Raw genomic sequence first — 22,316 nt, forward strand, 5'->3', positions numbered from 1 at the left:
TTCTTACAGGTACAGCCACCTTGGTTTAGCATAAATTGGCCAACAAAAAATTGGTCCTTTCCAGTATCGGACAGGCCACAGAGAGGCAGATGCAGACGCCCAGGAGGCAGATCTCAACCCCAAGGCTCAAACAGACATTGACAGTGGGGCAGCTCAACCCCAAAAAGAGGTGAGGACAAGTCTCAAGCTTACAGGAAACGGTCACAATGACTTTCCCTTGCGTACGCCAAGCATGTCCTTCTGAAAGCCCCCTTAGGGGGAAAACTAGCACTCAAAACTGGCAAACAATCACCCAAGACAAATGGGTCCTGAATATTGTGTCTCAAGGTTACAGATTGCACTTCCATACTTTACCAAAGCTAAAAGGAATGACAGACCTGCCACAAAATCAATGAGCAGAGGCACAAAAACAAATTTCAGCCCTCATGGACATGAGAGCTATACAAAAAGTACCACAAAAGGGACAAGGATTTTACTCAAGACTCTTCCTGGTCCCCAGAAAGGACAAAGCCTGGAGGCCTATACTGGACCTTTCAATTCTGAATACTTACCTGGATATTTCGAAATTCAAAATGTTGACATTACAGCAGCTTCTACCCATGCTGGGCAAGAAGGCTTGGCTTGTTACTCTGGACCTCAGAGGCATACCTGCATGTCCCTATCAGACAAATTTGCAGAAGATACCTCCGATTCAAAGCTGGAACAATGCACTACCAATTCTCTGCACTGCCCTTTGGCTTATCTACTGTGCCCAGGGTCTTCACAAAGTGCCTGGCACCAGTAATTGCATTTTGCAGACAAAAAGGAATTCAAATATATCCATACCTGGACGACTGCCTCATTCAAGCAGAGACAAAGGACATTCTTCTACAGCATCTGGCATTTGTGAAAAGGTTGCTAATTTCTCTATGGTACAAAGTAAATGAAAAGAAGTAAAAACTAGTGCCCTCTCGACAGTTTACATTCCTGGGTGCCAGCTTAAATACAACGGCCCAGATGGCTTACCTTACGCCGGACAAACAAGTGCAACTAACTCAATATTTTCAACTACTGGCAAAAATGTCCCATCTCCCTGCAAGAAAAATTCTGCAGGCCCTGGGATTCATGGCATCCTGCATACTACTAATACCATATGCCAGACTGCATATGAGGAAATTACAATGGTACCTAAAAAGTGTTTGGACTCAAACATTCTCACAGTCTAGAAGCAGTAATTCCAATAATTCCCTGCCTACAACAGGAGTTTCGATGGTGGGCACAGGCATGTCAACTAAACAAGGGTCAGCCTTTTACCCAACCCACAGCCAGGCAAACTCTAACAGATGCTTCAGATTATGCCTGGGGAGCACACATGGCAGGAACATGCATTCAGGGCAAGTGGACCACAGACCAGATGCATCTTCACATCAATCAAAAAGAGATGTTGCTGTTCAAAATGCCCTAACAGCTTTCAAGGACCTTCTACACCCAGGACAACTATTACTAAAGACGGACAACACCACAGTAATGTGGTACATAAACAAGAGGGCACTCACTCTTATCCCCTATGCAGGCAAGCCACAATCTTGTGGAACACAGCTCTAATGTACCAAGTTCACCTGCAAGCACAATTCCTGCCAGGAAAGAAATACTCTGGCAGATGACCTAAGCAGAAATATCATGGACCCTCATGAATGGAAATTGAACCCACACTTCAGCATGATAACACAAAAATGGGGATGCACAGACATAGATCTTTTTGCATCCCCTCTGAATTGCCAACTACAAAAATTCTGCACAAGGGCTCATCACAAACAAGCATGGAAAGTGGATGCTCTTCTGTTCAGCTGGAAAAACCTAAAAGTCTATGCCTTCCCACCACTGCCTCTCCTTTCAAAGGTACTAAAAGCCAGACAAGAAAAACCACAGATGATCCTGATTGCTCCAGACTGGCCACGCCAGCACTGGTACCCTATCTTAAGGAACTTGGCTCAGGGCCCACCATGGATTTTGCCCCAAATTCCACACCTTCTGACTCAAAACAATCAGATCCTTCACGGTCAGCTCAAAACCCTAAACCTGGCTTGCATGGCAGATACTTTAGTCAAACAGGCAACACCTCTCTCTAAAGCTGTTTTGGATGTCATTTTGAAGGCCAGGAGGCCTAGCACCAGGAAATTTTACTCAGAAAAATGGAAGAGATTCTGCACCTGGAACCAGGCTCACAGCCTTGACCCTCTTGTTCCAAACATTCCTCAGATTTTACAATACTTAACTCAGATGCTGGACAGAGGCCTATCCTTTTCATCAATTAAGATTCACGCCTCTGCCATTTCTGCACATTACAACATGGATCCTCCTTTATTCTCTCATCCCTTGCAAAAGCAGTACCTCAGAGGGGCTAAAAACATAAGACCACCCCGGAGAGCACCAACACCAACTTGGGACCTCAATTTTGTTTTGGAAAAACTGACCCTACCACCTTTTGAGCCAGCCAATACAGCCGATCTAAAATTTTTATCATGGAAAACAGCTCTGCTCCTGGCAGTAACTTCAGCACGAAGAGTCTCAGAGCTACAGGCATTAATGGCAGTGGAACCTTTTATAATTTTTCATCAGGATAGGGTATATTTAAGGACAAACCCTACCTTTATGCCAAAAGTGGTATCTAGTGTGGCTCTTAACCAAACTATCCATTTGCCTACGTTTTATCCAAACCCCCAAAATAAAGGGGAGAAACTTCTGCATTCTTTGGACATACACGGGCAGCTATGCTTCTACTTGGACAAAACAAAAGCTTTCAGGAAAACTGATCAACTGTTTGTAGCATATGCTGCAGGATCACAAGGCAAGGCTGTCTCAAAGCAGACTATATCCAAATGGATAGGACACTGTATTCGGTACTGCTGCACACAGCATGGAAAATCAGTCCCTAATAACATTAGGCCTCATTCCACCAGGGCAACAGCCACTTCAGCAGCCTTTCTCAGAGGAGTACCTACCAAGGAAATTTTGGAGGCTGCAACTTGGGGAGTTCAGTGCACACCTTCACCAAGCATTACCACCTGCCTCTTTACTCTAAATCCAGAGCAGGATTTGCCACTGCAGTTCTGCAGGGCCTCTTAGCCAATCCTAAATATTTATAGACCAACCCCCCCAAACTTAGCTTTGGGATTCAACCCAAGTGTGATGACTGCAGCAGTGTAACACGATGAACATAGAACAGTTTTGTACCTACCATAAATGTAGATGTTAGAGTGTTCACACTGCTGCAGTCCAGGTTACCCTCCTTCCATCCCCTCTGAACTAGCTGGACTTGTCTATACCCTTCTATCCTATACAAACTTTGGGGTGTATTTGCTGGTAAGTGGAAGGTATTGTTTTTATTTTATATGTATATTTTTGATTAGCAATATGTATTGCCTACTCACTTGGGGGCACCTGATGTCTGGGGCAAGAAAAACTGAAGAAAATGGTGTTGGATGCATCTTCTATACCCCTGGCGCACTGACGGCGGGGAAAAAGTAACAACAACTGACGCCGGACCAAGACTTTGGAACTCTGGCCGACTGCGGGACCGCCTGACAGCAGGATAACCCAAGTGTGATTGCAGCAGTGTGAACACTCTAACATCTACATTTATGGTAGGTACAAAACTGTACTTTATAATCCAACCACCAATAAAAGAACACTACCATATATGTACTGCAGATGTAATCAGAACTCATGTTGAGTGGCTTGGGAAATGATTAGGTGATGCAACAGAGAAACCAAGATGTCCTTGCCAGAAAGTTCCAGTATCAATACAGAAGATTCACAAAAAGGTCAACAAACAGTGGTTACAAAGTGTTTGCAAGATGAGCTCTTCCAGCTAACTCTATGTAGATATCCTTGTAATATGTTTAGAATAAAGTGTGTATGTGATCCTATAGCATGAAATGAATATTTAGCTTAAATAAAGAAATGTATAGAAAAACAAACTTTTAAAACAAGTGTGCATGAGGAGAGGGGTGCAGTTATCCTTTTGGGTGATGGGAATCCCATGACCAACCAGTGTTTACCTGAAATCACTGGTTGGAGGTAGTGTGTGCGCGCATAGTGTTCAAAGTGTAAAGATATATTCTCCAAGTTTCAGTATCTTTGTAAACTTAAGGTATGTGTGCTTAAGTAAACAGACTAGAATCCAGTGGTGTAACCATATTATTTACTGTGGAACAAAGTAAAGGTGCCAGCATTACTACATATAAATTTGTGGTTAAAAATTGTTGCATCACTCAACACTTAACTGATAATATTGAAAGAAAAACATATCCAGTTCTACACTTCCGGGTTTGCAGGTTGCTCTTTTCTGCTAGTTTTTATGTAATGCACATTCCTTCATTACTATCTTTAATCCTTAACCACATTTAGACCTTTTAGCTACCTATTGGTTTCTGCTTTAAAAAGAAAAATGAAGGTGTCAGAAAGATAGTATGTAGACATTTTCTAGTCTATACCCTAGTCCAGTAGGGGCATCTAAAACCAAGGTTAACTTGTCAAGTACTATTATGTTTTGTTTGGTTAAGTGGGTGAGTGGATTGATCTGATGGATTTTTCAGCCATTTCAGTCTGCCTTTAGAACCTGACCATTTGAATGTATGGCAACTAAGCCATTTCTTTTGGCATGGATGATATTCCTAGCTTTCGTCTTGCTCTTCATCGCAGCCATAAAATGTGGCAACTTGGAGTGTGTCCTTCAGGGTTAATTATATTATTTTCCACCCTCCCAACCCCTACCACTATTCAGGTTGATGTCAAGCAAGACACTGTGGAGATGGTACTCATCCCAGATGGAAATCTGTTCACAGCACAAAACTTGTGTATTTGGCCTTCCTTGTTATGTCTACAACATTTAAAAATCTTTAATCATGTGTCCTGAGTCCTGCCTCGTACTCATGAATTTCTGCAAATTTTTTCACATGGTTCAAAATAATTCATGTTCTGGTATGGTTAATGGGTTTATGCAGAATTGGTGTTGCTTGACCCACACCTGGTATGAGTTGTTTCTTTGACATTCTTTAAAAAAACATTTTTTTTTTAAACTAATGTCCTTGTATGCCAGAATAGGTTTCCTATTTTAGCTTTCCTCTCATCTAGGGGCAAATAAATGATGTATGTTATATGTGATCTATGTCAGGATGTCGACTACAAAAATAGTCTGCTTTTGATATTGTCCAGTCGATGTTTTAATTGTCGAGAATATCAAAAACCAGCAAGAAGCATAAAACGTATTTTAACAGGGGCAAGCCCTACCCCCCACCGCTGATTTATACTGATTTATGTATGCCAACTCTGAGGTCACCGTACAGCAGGGAAAGATCAAAATCCCACATCCCAATGTACCGCAATCTTGGACATGAGCTACTGGCATTTGTTGACCCTTCTGAACAATTGAAATTTTCTTTGATATTCTAAAAGTTAACATGTTTGATCGATCATCTAACAGGGAACAATTTCACATGAAAATACTTGAGCAGTAAACCAATTAAATGGTATATATTTTTTTTTAATGAGACAGGATTGTGCATGCATGCAGCTTTGTTAGGAAACTCACATTCATGCTATCTAATCGATTTATTTTGTATATCTCTCAATTTTTGTATTCTTCTCTGAGACACAGTACTGTAGTGTATTGGGAGGGTGGGATTTTCTTCTGCATGTTGGCACTTCACTTTGTTCTCCCCTTACAGGCACAAACAATGTGGCAGCTGTAGCTTTTATTTTTACCAACTAGAACTGCAAGGGATTTATTTGCCTTTCTTTTTGCTTTGCGGATGGATTTTTCTTCGAGTCTGTTTGCAATGGGCACACCATTTGCTCTGATAAGTGACAGGTTGTGCATTAGCATGAATTTTCTGAAGGGTGTGAAGTTTGAAACGTCATTTTCTAACTTCAGTCTTCAATTATTTACCACTAATTTGCCATAAAACCACAATTTTATGAAAAAGGAACCCAAAAATATGAAGCAAAAATCTGGACATTCTCTGAAAATGTGTATAGTTGAGAGGTATGCTTATGAGGTGTACAGCCTGACCCCATCCCCTTTGTACTCTGACTTCTTTTAGGTTTTGAAACAGCCTTCAACTTCTACTAGCTGACCTGTAAAGCCACAAAGAGTTTTGTCCTGTCTACATATCTGTAAGATGTTTGAAGGTTATACTGAAGGATCTGATTGCTTACTCCAACCAAGAAGAGAGGCTTTTTATAGGTTCATAGGTGTGTACTAGGCTAACTGCCCTGGAGCCTATATAAGCCTAGCCCAAGAGAATTCCCTGGCATCATGCCGCCCAAAGTTAGTTCCCAGTGCCCCTGTCAGGCAAGGCCGCTGAAGTGATCCCTGGGGTGAACTTCCTATTGCCCATCCACTCAAGATTTCTCAAAGTGGGCCAATGAAGTGCTCTCCTTGATGTGAATGGGAAAAATAAACAGCCCTTGCATGTCTTGAATCCAAGACCATGCACACCATAGCCAAAGCAATTTACCAGTAAGCCACCTCAGATGTATTTTTGTCTTAAATCATTTGTTTCTCTGCAGTTTTTCTGGCACTTTGGAACTAGATCTCAGAATGATTGGGCTCTTGCCTTTGACAGGGAGCACCTCGCTGGCCTTGTTCAAGAGGAATCTTGACCAATGGATGGGAGATCGCAGATATACCCCAGGGATTACTTCAGTGTCACTGCTTGACAGAGGCACAGAAAAATGATAGGCATAGTTTTTATTCAAACTAAAGGGGTGGTGAAAGCCACATAACTATGGGCTAGGATTATAAATGCCCTTGGGCAGATAGCCTAGTATGAACCTATGAACCTATAATATATCTATGCAGCATAATGGGGAATTCGGTTCAGATTAATTTGAATAGCAGCATTAATTTCAGACACAGCTGAGTTTTATATAGAGGATTATGATGGTCTCCCATCATAACAGGCTTATTTGTTTTAGACATCAGTGGAAAGAAATTCACTTCAAGGACAAAGCTGTTATGATCTGGTCTTGTGCTAGAGAAGAGCTTTGCAACTCTTTTTTACCAATATTTGAGTGTAATCCCCCAGCTCCATGCACTACAATATTTATTTCCTATGTTGATATGTTTTTATGTAGCAGATAAAAGCAAAATGTATTAAACGTGACTTAATTGGTAATGTATTCTATTTTACAGGACAATAGTATTAAGACCTCAAAGTATAATGTCATCACCTTCCTACCAAGAAATCTGATTGAACAGTTTCAAAGAGCAGCAAATTTTTACTTTCTTGTGCTTCTAATCTTGCAGGTAAAGTATATGAACTACTTATAAAATATTAATCACTTTTATTGAATTAAAAAAACACACGTGAAGCAAACATTAGATCTGTGCTTAAAAGGAATTTAGATTGCAAATCATTACCATATTTTAAGATATTTTTACCTTGATCACAAGCTCCAATCAGCAGTACTAGCTGAGGTCAAGGACCTTGACTAGCTGCAGTTTCCTAACTGGGATTTCTTTGTAGCCCACCCATACACACACTTACTGTCCTTGGGTTGATTGCCAGATTTTGGAGATGCACCATACTATATGAACTAAAGTTGTCTTTTAAGCAGTGTGGTATGCTGCAACTAGAGTGAAGCCTGGGTGAATAATGTCACCAGAATAGATAGGTATTACCGATGAAGCATTGCTGTTGTGCAATGAGCTACCTTGTATCCAATTAAATCATGATTATCCGCAGCTGTTCTTGTCACAGATTAGTCAATTTTTGAGGGGATGTTTTAAGCAATTCTATTTTGTTTCAACAGAGGTATGTTTCTTAAATGACAAATTTTGCAAATAACATACAGTTGCAGTGCTTCAAGTTATTTTAGTATATCATTTGTTAACAGGCAATTATCTGATTGTGTTATTCAACCTCTTTGTAGGTAGATGTGGATTTTGTCCCACATGACCAGTCCATGTCTTTAGTAATGTGAGCAAATAAATGAAGTTGGACTGCAGTTTCAAGGCACCCCCAATATATGTATGTTCACCTTTCTGCTGTTTCATATAAATAGTTCCCACATCAGGATATTCCAACTGTGTTTTAGTGCAAGAGGCTCTGAAGGGCCCACATGTTCTGTAGCTTTCTGGAGAGATCTCCTGTTGTACGAGTAAGGGCTTCTTTTCAAAGGTCATATACACTGCCTGTCTATCTCTAATCTAGTCTTTGCTAAATTTGATTATAAAATATAGGAGCATGTGGCCATATGACACTGAGTTAACATAAATACACCCCAACATTTGACTGGGAGCTGCTCTCCCAGAAAGAGTGAGGGAGTCCCCTCCCCCTAGTTCCTCAGATTTAGACTTGGATGAAGAAGGTATTGCATGTTTAACAAATATCTTGCTTTTGGGATATACCACCAACAGTTAGGAGGCCATATCTTTAGGCTCTCCTCTTGCATCAATGTCTACATCACCTAAAAGGTACACATCTCTCTGGCATGGATAAGATGATGCAGCTTCCAACTGTTTGGTATTGCAAATCTCTCTGCATTAGGTGCTTGAGAAAGGTTAGTTATATTCAACATATTTGTTTTGGCTGTCTCCAGCTGTTTACTAGTTTCTGCTATGAGAGGATTCTTCTGAATAGATAAGGCTTTCTGAGCCAAATCTCTCTGGAATCTATTCATGTGAATGCCTTAATTGTAGACCCTTAGAGCAAAGATGCTTGAAGTGTATGCCTGCTTCCATAGCTTGTCTTTTGCCCTTGACTCCTTAGTTGGGTGGGTGAATGGAGGAAGAATATTCTGAAACCTCTCTTTGTAGCTGCCACCACAGTAATTGTGTAGATAGCTGAGGATGTAGCCCAAAACTGTTTGTCCTTCAGTGGTCATAGTATCCTGTCACATTTTTGGGGGACTGCTTCACAGTTCTCTGGCTTCTACCATGGCCTCTGGATTGTCATATCAATCAGTATGTCAGCCAGTGATACCACCCAGGATGTAGATGGTACCAAGCTGTAAGTCTCTATCAGACTCATCCTTGGGGGGAAGAGTATCTATAGGCCAAGCTCTCCTCTGGTACATTAGTTTCAATATTTTGCCAAATGAGGCATCCTCCAGAGGGGATGGTGGGGAGCCTTATCAATCCTCAGAGTAAGAATCTGAAGTAGTCTAGATGCTTCCTTTTGCAAGTCAAATGTCAAATAAGTAATTCCTCTTTTTTGGCATGCTAGGGGTTATTGTGCGACTCCTCAGAGGACTGTGGTTGCAGTTGAGCAGGGGAAATGAGGCCTATGACCCAGCTCTGACCACTGGGGATTTAAAGAGGAGAAGGCAACATAAGGGAGTCTCTGGGTGGATGTGTGTCTGATGAGACTTGCATGAACATTCTAAAAGGAGAGCCAGTCACCCTACCCAACACCTGGAAGTTTGAACCCACCTCAGAATAATCCAAAGACCTTGCTTGAACCTCCCATTGGGAGACATGACTTGCTTGGTATGATGGAGGCTGCAAGACCATGAGATGACTGGCTTCAATGAGGGAATCAGAACAGTAGAGCTTGAAAGCCAGTGATCCCAACAAGAGCGATAGAGTGGAACCCAATGGATCCAAAGCCAAAATAATGATCACCAGTTCCTCTGTCCTGAGACTGTCTTGGCTCCAACAACATTGGAGCTGAAAGAGTGCCTAATGTTTTGACCCTTTTTCCACTTCTTTGACATTGTCATGTTAATGTTTTGATACCCGTACCATTTGCACTTCTCATTCCATCATGTTATTTCATCCGTCAAACTTGCATTTTTTTCACTACTTTCCATCTTTCTGCCATCATTCAGGTTGACACCTTCATATTTTACCTCATAAATTTGGCTCAATTTGCTTAGTTTAATGATGGTTTCACTTAAACTGCATTGTACTGAGTGACCAAGGGAGACAGGCAAGTTCATGAATTACTGAAAGACTTCAAGCAAATGTTTCTCAAGAGGAGCTATGCTGAGATGTTAACAAAAATATACAAGATGTGAAAGAAAAAAGCACATGCAATATGGTAGCCCTTATTTCTTTGGGAAATGTTTGGATGGAAATGTTTGAGCTTCATTGTTAAATTAAGGGTGCCATACTGCATTGAATCTTAATTGTCCTCAAGATAATTAAACCATTAAAACCTCTTTGTTTGATAATGATGGGCCTTGTACAACTACCCAAACTGGTAGGTGACAACCACATGTTTTTGTTCACCAATGATGATATCAAGTCAGTGCTGCTTATAAAGTCCCATAGCAGACTCCAGATATGTGCCGGCCTTTAACTGTGAGTAAATTTTGTGATCACAAATTTGTAATTTGTATTACTTTTTAAAGATAGATTCTCTAAGACCCAAGACCTTAAAATTCACACACTTATATATTTTTTATTTACCGGTAAGTGAAGTAGTCCTAGGGCCCCTTTCAGACAGCATATGTAAGTAGTGTGTGTGTGTGTGTGTATGTGTGTGTGTGGGGGGGGGGTACATAGAAGAGAGCACCTTTGAAAATTTTTGAGTTATACTTTGTTATACTGGAGTAGAAATCACTGACGTAACAAACTTTAGTCAAAAAGCTGTTCAATGTGCTAAGTTAAGTACACTGTGTAGATATTTTTAAAATACCTTCAGTCATTCTTCTCTAGACCTCTTCAAAGTGTGTGTAGACACCCCTGGATTATTATCAACATCTTTTGTCAAAAGAGCTTCTAAAATTACCTATAAAGCCACCGTATTTACATTGCTAACTACAAAGTATATAAATCAAGCAACAACAAAGCACTCCCAACAAAGTTAACGCCTCACCACAGAAAATGAAGAAAATAGTAAGTTAACGCCTCACCACGGAAAATGAAGAAAATAGTAAGTTAACGCCTGACCACGGAAAATGAAGAAAATAGTAAGTCCAGCAACAGCACCACGTATGAGGCGACCAGGCTCACTTGAATTATCCTGAATACCCAAAGGCTGTATAAAAGCAAAGATCTGTTATTCACATAAATCCAACAGGTTAGCGCTTTCACATACTGCTTCCTCAGACCTTGAAAATTCAAATGCTACTGTGGATGAACGAGCAGTTGACACAGAAGAGAGTGTCAACACAGACAGGGCCAACTGTTGGTTCTGGCAACAGCAAATCTACTAGTGAGAATGAACAACTGGTAGTCCGACCAAAGGTGACTATGATATGTATAATGGCAATAGACACACCATAGACAATAATCACAGTAATACTGTGATTTTTCATCAGTTCCCCCCTTCCCATAGCTGTGGAGAAGGGGGAAGGAGGGGCCGCTCTGTCAGTCGAGGGAGACAGAAGCGGAAGCTATCTGGGGACAGAGACTCTAACAAGTCCCTCAAGAAAATGTGGAACCAGATGTGAATTGTTTAGTCTGGAAGTTATCCAGTAGAGAGTTAGATGGTCATGAATTGAATGCTTTGAACAAAGGATTGAGCTTCATTCCTGCTAAACATAATAGAATAACAGATGTATTGATAGATGTTAAAATGTACATCAGGAATGTTATGCTTAGATATGATTTTGGGAATAGTGACATTGAGCATGAATATGTATTTAGGAAACCAAGTGATTATGTACCTAGTAATCATCCACTGGCTGAAGCTTTCCTCAAGTTAGTGGAGGATGATTTACATGTATTATATAGTGAAGGTAGAATGCAACATAAAGTAAGAAATAATAGATTCAATCTGAACTTTCGGCTGCAGAATGACAGTAGTATAGTCATAAGGCCTGTGGACAAGGGGAGACCCTTAGTCATCATGGACAAAGGTTATTCCAAAGCCATGTTACACATGTTGAGTGATAGTAATTATTACAATATTATATCTAAAGAGAAGGTTGATAATGTCAAGTATGGGGTTTACATGGCAGTAACTGATTTAGTTAAGTCATTTAATATCACCAGATATGGGTAAATTTCTGGAAGTTGAACATCCTATGATTCCAGTTATTCAAGGCCTGCCAAAAATTCACAAGAAAGATGTAAACCCACCCATGAGACCAATAGTTTCTGGGAGGGGTTGGTCCACAGAACCGTTTTCTCTCTATGTAGAGAAGCATTTAAGACCAATAGTTAATTGTAGTAAAACTATACTTAGAGATATTAAGCAGTTTTTGGCAGATCTTTGAGTTTAATAGCATGTATGAGTTGAAACCTTATATGCTTTTTGTGACATTAGATGTTCAGTCGTTGTTCACCATTATTCCCAATAATGTAGGTATTGAATCAGTCAAGAAATATCTGACAAAACATAGTGATTATGGAGAACATAAGATAGATCTTTTATTTGTTTCTGGAAATTATCCTGGAAAATAATGTATTTGTATTTGAGGACAAGTTCTTCATACAGCGTGATGGCATGGCTATGGGCACCTCGTGTGCCAATAGCTTCGCCAACATATTTCTTGAGAATTGGTTCAAGAGGTGGGTACCTTTTTATCGTTTTGTGGACAATGTGTTCCTTATTTGGGATGGACCCACAGATGAACTAAGTGTATAGGTTGGATGAACAATATGACTGGATATTTAAGATTTACTTTGAAGTACTCATCACATAGGCTGGAATATTTGGATGTGTATGTAGGAAAGGGTTATGGGCACTCATATAAATACTGGTGTCTTTAGGAAGGAATGTTCTAAGAACACACTCCTCCATAGACATAGTATGCACCTACAGTATATTTTTAAAAATATAAAAGGTCAAGGGATGAAGATCTCTCACCTTAATGCCACAGATACTGGCTTTAAATCTGAGTTGGATATGTTCAGGGACATATTGAGAGTACGTGGGTACAAGGAGGAAGAGATGAAGATGGATCTTGAGGACATGGACATCTACAGACAAGAGAGAGCTGCCCCATACTTTTCTGGTAATAACAGTAATGCTAGAGCCAATAGAGAAAAACAGCTTGGTATTAGGATACCAATGTATTACACAATGGACAATGGTGCCATCATAGACATTATCAACTGTCATTGGCATGTCCTAACCACAGATTCAGTCATCAGAGAAATTGTAGGGGACACTCCGATATTTAGATTAAAGAATAAATCTAATCTTAAACAGTTATGTCAACAACATCATAGACCAGGTTTAGGTGTGTGTTTGGGGACTACATCTTGTGGCCACTGTAATTTTTGTGAACATGTTATGACTGCTGACAGGTTTACACATCCAGACACTGGACAGATGTTCAGGGTTGTCGGCTAATTGCAATAGTTTGCATGTAGTGTACTTGGCAGTGTGCCAAGGTTGCCCCTCATTCTATGTCAGCAAGGCAGACAGATTGTTCCGGCATAGGATGAGGGAGCATCTATATGCCATTAGGGTTAAGAACATGCAAAATGCATTAGCAAAACGTGTTCTAGCGTTTGGGCAAGAACATCACTTTAAATTTATGGTCATAGACTATGTGCAGCTCATAATCAAGGAGGGTAACATCAGAAACAATACAGAGAGGAAATAAACCAACTGGATAGTAAGGTTGAGAGCTAATAAAGGCTATGGCCTTAATGAGAGAGCCTCTATCAAACCTATTTTGAGATCTAGGAGTTTGGTTGTTTCACATTAGCCTTTTAAATACACTGAGGAGGTGTCTAGCCCTTTTTTACCTTTGTCATATATATAGATTTGTGATATTATATGTTATCAAGGTAACACAATAATGCTTTAATGCAGAAGTGAGGTTGGAAATGAACGCAGCTTTGGTTTTTAGATAGGATGAGATATATTGAGTTTGTGCCCATGTCTCCCTTTTGACTCCATGACATTTATGGATAGTGAAATATGTACATTTATGTTCTGTCTAGAAATTGTTTTGTAGGATACATATATCCTTTGATTGCTCTGAAATTTTACATTTATTTTTTATATATAGGTAGAATGGCTAATGTGTGAGCTGATTCACTCTGAATGTTTTAGGTAGAATAGTTTTAATTTTGAATGTATGCCCAATGACGTGTAGTGTTGCATTTAAGGTTTTGATTACGTATTGTTGTATCTGTTATAATGACAGTTTTTTAGTGTCAATGTTTAGGGATAAAGTATGTATATTTATTTATTTATATTGTGTTATCTGGCAGCAGGTAAAAAATGAAGTTGCTTCCGTTTAAATGGTTAAGTGAAGGGCTCGTCCTTGACTGTTGCGGTATTTAAAGCGTGCAACTGCAGCATTTGATTTTTTAAGGTCTGAGGAAGCAGTATGTGAAACTGCTAACCCGTTGGATTTATGTGAATAAAAGATCTTTGCTTTTATACATCCTTTGAGTATTCTGGATAAAACCTGGTCGCCTCATACATGGTGCTGTTGTTGGACTAACTACAAAGTATGATATACTTACATACTGAGCACCCAAAAGAGATTCTGGCATCCCCAAAACACCATAAGCCACCAAAGAAGCCCCCCCCCCACATCCACTTTGTTTACCTTGAAACTGCTGAGTACAATAAAAACTAAACTGAAATATTGACTTAATTTTCCATTTGTTACAAGGTGAAGAACAACTTTTACACACTGAATATACAAAAAAGTGATACTCCCCAAAAACTAACCATCTATAAATACAACACCTAAACCCAAGTCTGCTTTTATACGAGCTAAAATCTGCTGAATAAAAAAAAAGAAACCTAGGCTATCCCATCCCTTACTATGCAAAGTAAATAAATAAAAAGTTAACTTTACCAGCTCACACACAGTTCACATATGCAAAAGTAAAAAAAAAAACTCCACTTCTCTAAATAAAATCCATAGAAATTAAACTAATTTCTCTTTGGTTCTTTTAATTTTTGCGCTAATTGTACAGCAGCATTAGTCCATACCTCTCAACTGTACAGATTTTCACAGTTCCTCATAAAATGTTTTTTTTTTTGGCAAATCACTTGGATAATATGAGGACTGACATCACTAAATAATGACATACATGAGTTTCAGACTTCATATCCCTCAGAAAATATATGTTAAAGCAAGCCCTGTTGCTCTAGCAATGCTCTAGTTTATAAGAGCAATATTTAAAATGCATCCCTATTTTTGGTCCCCCCCCCCGTTTTGTTGGGCTTTGTCCAGATTTCATGTGCTAAGAGGTGGAGAGGTATGAGCATTACTGACAAATAATTGATTTTCATTATGTAAACCAACTAAAAACATCAAACTGTCAGACTAACTAACCACTAACAACATAGACCTTACTGAGCTTACTAGATGCATTAAATAAATTATCAGTTCAAAAGCATTTTTCAGCAACCATTGGAGAAATGTATTCACAAGTGCTCAGTCATAATCTTGCACAAATTCCATGAAGCCCTATTCAGTAGAAACGTTGACAATTAACACAGCCCAGTGAATAGTTTTCTGCAAGTAGGGGATATTTGCTGTCATTGTTTGCAGAGTCTACCCCCTCTGACATCAGGACCCCTGACGTCCTATTAATTTTGTTTCCTAGTGCCGCTGTATATTGGGAATGTACCCAAACTTGAGCAGTTTTCAGGGGAGCATTGTCTCATGATGAAGCCAGTATTTCAGTTGTGCAGGCTGTAGATGACTCCATAACTGGGGAAGGGAGTGGATATGCATAGACCTTCATACTGTGGCTGTCTGGTTACTTCTGGGAAATGGTGAGCTGACATTCCCACAGCATTTAGTGTCATCAGTGGTTGTGTTAGAATAAGGCCTGGCTCTGAGGTAATACAACCCTGTAATGCTAGTTGAGATGGCTGCTGCAGTAGCAATGATCTGGAACACCAACAGGAGCTGTAACACCAGATGTTCTTCTCATATGCTTCAACGGGTCTACAACTATTCACTGAAATCACAAATCACTGAAAGTTATATATGGCCTTTTCCCCACTGTAGTGCAACCCTGGAGTTAGAATATATAGTAAGGGGGTGTGGGGGGCACCGCCCCCTACATTGGGGGGTGTTGGGGGCATAGCCCCCCCCCCATATAGTTTGGACATATATTAAGTTTAGAAGAGTAATTTATTAAAATTGCAAGTATCCATGTGTATAGTTCAAAATATTTAAAATAGGTTGGGGGCTACACCCCCCCCTTACTGTATATTCTAACTCAAGGGTCGCACTACAATGGGGAAAATGCCTTGTATAACTTTCAGTGAAATGTGTTTCAATGAATTGAGCTTTCAGTGAATTGTGCACAGTCAAATGTGTTTCAGTGAAATGTACTTTCAGTGAATAGTCCTAGACGCACTTCAACACCCTGTCCACAGAAAGAGACTAGTAGGCTTTACACCTCCTCATCTAACTGTACAGCATGTTAAAAAAGTTGTTTTTAAAGGTGCAACTTCAGCATTTACTGTTTAGTGAATACCACCTGGTTCTTCAGGTTACATCTTCTAAAGGAATGTGTAAAAAAAACAAACAAAAAAATCCCTATATTTCCTTTATAATGTCATCAGCCATATCTGATAAGAGTTGGTTGGGACAGAAATTAAATCAAAATGAACAATCAATGCTTAAACATAATTTAAATGAATATTACAGTGAACAGTGTACCTGATTTTAATCTAATATTAACCCAATATTTCCATGTTAGGACCAACAGAATGTAAAGTCTTATTATTTTATTTATTTATTTATTTGCAGTTGTTTAACCAGGCTAGTCCATTGGGCCTAAAGAACCCTTTTTCAATGGAGTCCTGGGGAGAAAAGCTCCACATACAGATAATACAAAGATTATAGTCCACATACAGATTATACAAAGGTTATGTTACACACACAGTTTACATGAGAAATTAAAGAAAAACATTGTAGAAATTCTGGTTATAAGTAGACCAAAAAAAAAAAAAATTTAAGATTGCAGGGTACAAATAAGGAGTTATATGCTAGAAGCCAGCATGAATTTGCTGGTTAGGTTTTGAGAAAAAGGAAGAGGAGTGTTGGGAGTAGAGAGTATGTTATGAGGGATGTGTACAGGAGCATTCCCAAGAGGATTTTAGATGAGAGTGTATGGATTTTTTTAAAGGATGGTAGGTTGGTAATGGTTCGAATGCAGGGGGGAAGGGAGTTCCATAGGCGTGCTAGTGAGAAGGACAGGAGGTTTTGTCCAGGAAGGGTGTAAGGGTCTGTAAACTTCTATGAAGTTTTGATTATTAGATCTTAGAAGTCTTTGAGTTGTTTGCATTTTGAAGGTAGATGAGAGAGAGGGACAGAGGGATGGCTGGAAAATGAGTTTATGTGCATAGGTGAGCTGAGTGCAGGAGAGGTAGTTAGGAAGCTCTAGCCAGTTGAGTTGGAGGAGAGGTTCGCAGTGATGGGTGGATAATTGTTACTGGTGGCGAATCTGGCTATTTCATTGTAACAAGAGGACAGCTTGGTTTTCAGAGAAGATTGTAGGTTTGTAAGAAGAGGGGCACCATAGAGAAGGGAGGGAAGGAGAAATGTGGTAGAGAGTAATTTTGGTAGTTTAGGTGAGGAACCGATTGTGACGGTAGAGCATGCCCAATTTTTGGTGATTTTTTTTTATGTTTGGTAGCAGATGGGAGTTGAATTTGAGCGTTTGTAAATGAACAAAGAATAAATTCTGTTTAAAGATAGCTTTCTCTTCCCACATTTGTTAGCACTAGGGGATCCCAGTATGCAACATTTATAAGCAGAAACATCCCCACCATGAAATACCTCACACATCCTCTTGTACTGTATTTTTTACTCAGCAGATCATCTCTCCAATATCAATTGCAAAATCAATTGCAAAATAGTCCATGCATTACAAATTTGCTTGCTGAAGTAAAATGATTTCCAAACTATGTGCTTCTTGTTGATAACTAACACACTTCATGCACCATACTGCACATGTCGCATTTTATTCAGGGAAACGTTCATATTTTTAAAGAACATGACCTGGGGGAAGTAATCTTGAACTGTAGCATTCCCTGGAATGCTAAGCACATTTCTCTGTGGAAGGTTTTGATGTCTAGGAAGACCCTTACTTGATTCTTATCTGTTAATATTCTAATCTGACTTGATGATATTCAGTGTCTCAGTAAAATTAGTACAACTTGTAACAAAATATGTAGTTGACTGTTCACCCTTTAAATGCATCACAGGTTCTTCATAGTAACTTTCCCCTGATTGTCTAATGAATATATTAATAACAGATTTCAAATCAAATATATGATGGCTTACAGGAAGGTATGAGTGAATTATTTGGACTTAACTCTGGAAGGGTTGAGTGATGGAAAAATGTTTTGTCTTTTGGCTTTTCCCAGTTAGGGGTCGCCACAGAGGAAGTCTGATCCGCTAATGATTGGCAGTAGATTTTTACGGTGCCGAGTTGCCAGCTCAACGACCAACCTTCAACGAAGGCACGCCCATTCACGCATATCTTTCGGAACGCCACTAGACTTGCGGGGAAGACATGCAGACTCCACTCAGAAGGCACTCCCCGCATTCCAGCAGAGAATCGAACGGGAGAACCTCTTGCTGTGAGGCAACAACGCTACTGTTGCACTTATGCGGATATAGTGATGGAAAAATAAAAACCCAAATTAATAGAAAGTTTCATCAGCTTAGTAACATGTTCCATGTGACTAGCTGTCATCCCACACGCACATTAAAAGCTTTGACAGATGGTGAAATTTTGAGAATTAAGACTATGCAGTAATTTGCAAGATGCCAAATGAAAAGCTTCTAAAGTGGTTAATATATTTATAGATAGAGGCTACACTGAGAAAGTGGTAAGGGAGAGCTATAATAGAATATTTGGATACAAAGAAAAAGACCCCAGAAGTAGGTATCCAGATAATAAATAAATATATATATATATATATATATATATATATATCAGGAATTTTTTCACATAAGTTGCAAAAAATGGTGGCAGATTTTTGGAATATTATCAGAAGAGAAGTTTCTTCACTTTCAGGAATTCAACTTAAATTTTCCTCCCAAAAGGGTAGAAGCTTAAAGGTTTTTTTGGTGCACAGTATATATAAAAGACCAAAAGAAATAACTAATTTAGGAATGGAATATGATACTACAACATGTGGCATATGTTCTATTTACCAATATATAGTAAACACTTGAACAAATAAATGGAAAAAGGTTTGACATTAACGGATGTTACACTTGTAAAAGTGTAGGAGTAATTTATGCTATAAAGTGTGACTGTAGTAAATTTTATATTGGTGAAACTAAAAAGTTTAGGAGAAAGAATTAAGGAACGTGAGCGATATTAAACATAAAATAAGTCCACTTGCAGAACATTGCAGTAAAAAGCATGGGGGGAAGTTTATGGATTTTAAAGTATCTGTTCTAGAACAAATTAATTCAAGTTATATTAGTCAGAATAGGATAAAGTTTCTCCTTGGGGAAAAAGGAATCTATTTTAATACTACAATACATTACAACCTATAGGACTTAATATTGAATGCAATTGGAAAAGTATTTAGAGATGTTACTTTAAGAATGTATGATTCTTTTGTAGGAATGTTGTATTAATTTGCATATATAATTGTATCTGTTTTTGTTGTGTTTTATTGATTAACTTAATTAGTTAGGATATAAATAGTGAAGCGTTTTTACCTGTTAATTACTCTGAAAAGGCTGTTTTAGTCGAGGCGCTAGGAGACAATAGTGTTGCTGTTCGTGATATTTTATGTTCAAGATTGGTTTGCTGCTGCTTTTATAGCAATATTGTTGTATTGAGCTTGTTTTGCTGCTATTTTATTGAATTCCATCGTATAAATTTGGCTGCTATTAATTCAGTACTTGCATTCCGAGTAAACGGAACTATTTTCATTTACCAGGAGTGGGCAGTTTTCTGGCTACAGTGGTTCATGTCTTGGTGTCTTTCGAGTGGTTTTACAAAGAATAAATTCTGTTTAAAGATAGCTTTCTCTTCTCACATTTTTTTAGTACTAGCAGGATCCCAGTGTGCAACATTTATAAGCAGAAACACCCCCACCACGAAATACCTCACACATCCTCTTATATTTTTTACTGAGCAGATCTCTCCAATATCAATTGCAAAATAGTCCATGCATTACAAATTCGCTTGCTGAAGTAAAATGATTTCCAAACGAACACACTTGTTGATAACTAACACACTTCATGCACCATGCTGCACATAAAGCATTTTATTCAGGGAAACGTTCATATTTTTAAAGAACATGACCTGGGGGAAGTAATCTTGAACTGTAGCATTCCCTGGAATGCTAAGCACATTTCTCCGTGGAAGGTTTTGATGTCTAGGAAGACCCTTACTTGATTCTTATCTGTTAATAATCTAATCTAATCTGACTTGATATTTGATGTCTCTGTAAAAATAGTATAATTTGTAACAAAATATATAGTTGAAGGTTTACCCTTTAAATGCATCACAGGTTCTTTATAGTAACTTTCACGATGTTTAATTTTTCCAATTTTCTCACCGTCTTATCACTGATTTTCTTTTGACCCTTTCAAGTAGTTGGTCCATAGGTTCTTTCTAAATGTTCCTCCAGTCTTCATTTAAAGAAATACTTTGCAGGCTCAAAGAAGCTCTTTGTGTGGCAGATGATCAAGTGTGGGGATAGCAGCCATTTGATATTCTGAGCCTTAGCAGTTCAAGTCACAGAATAGTGAGAATGAATGAGCAAAAATGCAGCCTTGCAAATAACAAAACCAAGACTGCTTTTAAACTGAGTATTCCCTTTTCTCTAAGGTATGTCAATCTTTCACTTGGTGTATACACGTTCAGGGAATGTGAGGGGCTCATTATTTGCAAAAAACAAGGATAAAAACAATGCTTGACATTTACTGTTCTCCTAAATCTGTTAAATTCTTTTGTAATTCCAGGGCTTGCACAGTGGAGCAACAGAAGGGCTGTGGGTTCTATTTCCTGCACCAAATAGATTGATAACTAACACTATGGAGCAGCATAAGTGGGGTGCTGCATTCCTGAGGGCGTCGTCCTTTGGATGAGATGTAAAACCAAGGCCCCATCTGCTTGAGTTAGTGGCTTGTTCAGGTTGATGTAAAAGATCTCAAAGCACCTATCAAAAAAGTAGTTGTTCCCCAGTGCCCTGGCCATATTTCCCCTAGTAGTATAAATACCTCCACTGGTCTCCCCTGAAGAGAGGCAACTAGCCAAGTGGGACTTAACCCAGTCAACAAAAGGATAAATAAAAGGGAAAAAAATACTTGCGATCAGAATTACAATAGGGATCTGGGGGTTGCACTATGGGTGTGCAAAAAGCTCTAACTAAAGTTTTTTTTTTTTTTTTTTTTTTTTTTTTTTTTTTTTTTTATATATAGAGCTTATTGGCTGCTTTGTTTCCGTTTGAGTCACTTAAAAGTAATATCCAAATAATTATATTTTATACACCCCACATATAAGCTTGAGCCCCCAGATATTTTGATTAAAAGATTACAAAACTTGCTGAATGTGACTGATGAAAAGCAAATCTGTGTAATGCAAAATATTATTGCTTCCTTCCTAAAAAAATCGTTGCAAAATATTTTATCTTCAAAAGTTGAAATATAAAATGTTGGCATGTAAAGAAAGAGAAGTCGTACCTCTGTTGTACCATTTATTACCAAATAATGATCATCATTAAATGTAAAATTGTGAACGAGACAGAAAAGGTATGACTGATGGCCCTGCCCCATAACTTGTACCACCTGAATGCATTCAGTTAACACTGGGTGAATATAAACTGTAAACATCGAGGCCCATGTGTAACATTCTTGCCAATTGATTGAATCAATTTTGATAAACCATTAGTGACTTTTAATATTAAGAGATTCCTACCAACACACCTTTAATAGAGACTCTCTAAAGGGATCAATATCGAGCTGATGAGACCCAGTTCCAATTAAAATGGGTCTCTCTAGGGGGTACATCCAGTCTTTGTAGACATTAATTAAAACATTGCTTCAGGTGGCTACATAAACTAACACTTTAACATCTTCTTTCCCAAGAAACTAGTTCAACCCCTTTTAGATGTCAATTCTGTACTTATGACTTCTAAGGGGGGGTTACTATGTTATTTTCATATTGCAGTGTGTAATATTGTATGTCATCACTTGTCACAATCCAGTCTATTGAAGATAACACTGCCCCTTTTAATTTCTGGCCAAACCATGTACTTCTTGCCACATAACTGCTGTATACCTGTCTACTCATTTCTTAGCACATTTTATTGCCTAGGTTTTAAAATCTTCACAAAAATGCTCTTAGCTCTTGTTGACAGCAATGTCCAACACATTTACAATTAAATTGTACAATTTCAGCGAAACTTGTACCCATAGTGAATTACACTCGTATTCTTTGCAACTTTCATCATTGTTACCTTCTT

At 38.7% G+C, this 22,316-nt stretch overlaps 1 protein-coding gene across 5 annotated transcripts in view; it reads left to right on the plus strand.

Moving 5' to 3' along the window:
• Nucleotides 1-22,316, plus strand: part of ATP8B1 (ATPase phospholipid transporting 8B1) — a 1,573,644-nt gene that overhangs the window by 785,669 nt on the left and 765,659 nt on the right. For all 5 annotated transcript variants that reach the window (XM_044074782.1, XM_044074792.1, XM_044074774.1 and 2 more), the window contains one exon: nucleotides 7,178-7,291. In XM_044074782.1, coding sequence (XP_043930717.1) covers nucleotides 7,178-7,291 — 114 coding nt within the window. The remainder of the gene's footprint in view (nucleotides 1-7,177; nucleotides 7,292-22,316) is intronic.

Source organism: Protopterus annectens, chromosome 1.part1 (genome assembly GCF_019279795.1).
Source record: "Protopterus annectens isolate FY-2018-M chromosome 1.part1, PAN1.0, whole genome shotgun sequence".
Lineage (NCBI taxonomy): Eukaryota > Metazoa > Chordata > Ceratodontiformes > Protopteridae > Protopterus > Protopterus annectens.